This window comes from Morone saxatilis, unplaced genomic scaffold (genome assembly GCF_004916995.1).
Source record: "Morone saxatilis isolate NCDOM2014 unplaced genomic scaffold, NCSU_SB_2.0 Contig22, whole genome shotgun sequence".
Taxonomy (NCBI): Eukaryota; Metazoa; Chordata; class Actinopteri; family Moronidae; genus Morone; species Morone saxatilis.
The window spans coordinates 16298841-16299923 of NW_023339785.1; the positions used below are offsets into that span (position 1 = coordinate 16298841).

Genomic DNA, 1083 nt, shown 5'->3' on the forward strand with positions numbered 1-1083 from the left:
AAAGTCTGGATATTTCAGCATCTTTTTAAAAATCTGTTCTTTGCTACGTTAAAATTATCACAGACATCAAATTCTTTTCCCCCACTGAAATTATATTTTATTTTGAATATTGAACTACTGCAATATGGAAGTACTGCAATATTTGTCACCTACAACCAAGATTATCAATCAAAACTTTTTTGCAAATGGATCTGTTCTTGCTAAACGTAGAAGTTATTACTGAGCCACTAAAAATGTTTTATAATGTGGAAAACACATCAACATGGAGTTTTCATAAAGGCACTGTACGTTACATAATTCAGTCTGTTAAAAAAAATTGTTCGTAACACATACTACTTTCTTCTTAGGTAAAATATACAGCACTGAAAACCATAAAATAATTTATCCTTCATTCATTCTGACCACACTGTCTCTGTGTGTGTGTGTGTTGTGTGTGTGTGTGTGTGTGTGTTACATTGTCCCTACCTCTGTCTTAGCAGCGGCAGGTTTCTTGGTTGCCTTGACGCTAGTAACACGTTTAGGGGCTTTTTCTCCCAAATCTTCATCAGAGTGTTCAGTCCTTGTGTCTGATTGGTCAGAGCTGTGTTGGGATGACGCATCATCAGCAAGGTTCGTGGCTGCCAAAGAGCGGGCTGTTGGATTGGACAAAAAAAAAAAAAAAAAAATGGTGGTCAATTCAATGAGAGAGAAGCTCCAGGATTCAGATTTAAAGGGCAAGGTGGGATACAAACAACACAACAACAACAACAACTGGTAATTCATCACAACAACAGGACAAATCATTAATTAGCCAGATGTCTGCAATTATTTGCCACTGGTGTGAATGTGTTTTATTCATTAACATATAAATGCAAAAACCTCCTTTCCCCATTAATTTACAAGACTTAAGCAACTGTTTAAAAGTGTTTATTTGCAGACCAATACATCACTGCAGACAGTCTCTCACACCACCCAGTGGCCACATTTCAAACTACACTTTGTTTCCACCAGTTTTAAAGTTTGATGTTGGCTATTTGATAAAGGCCTCACTAAATAGGACTCTCTTCTCAACCTATAATCATCTACAGCAGTGGTCTCCAACCT

The 1083-nt window shown here is 36.9% G+C and overlaps 1 protein-coding gene across 1 annotated transcript in view; it reads right to left on the reverse strand.

The window, feature by feature from the left end:
- Positions 1–1083, reverse strand: part of reep2 (receptor accessory protein 2) — a 10721-nt gene that overhangs the window by 3082 nt on the left and 6556 nt on the right. Inside the window, exon 7 of the mRNA XM_035668768.1 lies at positions 466–632. Within this exon, the coding sequence (XP_035524661.1) occupies positions 466–632 (167 nt within the window). The remainder of the gene's footprint in view (positions 1–465; positions 633–1083) is intronic.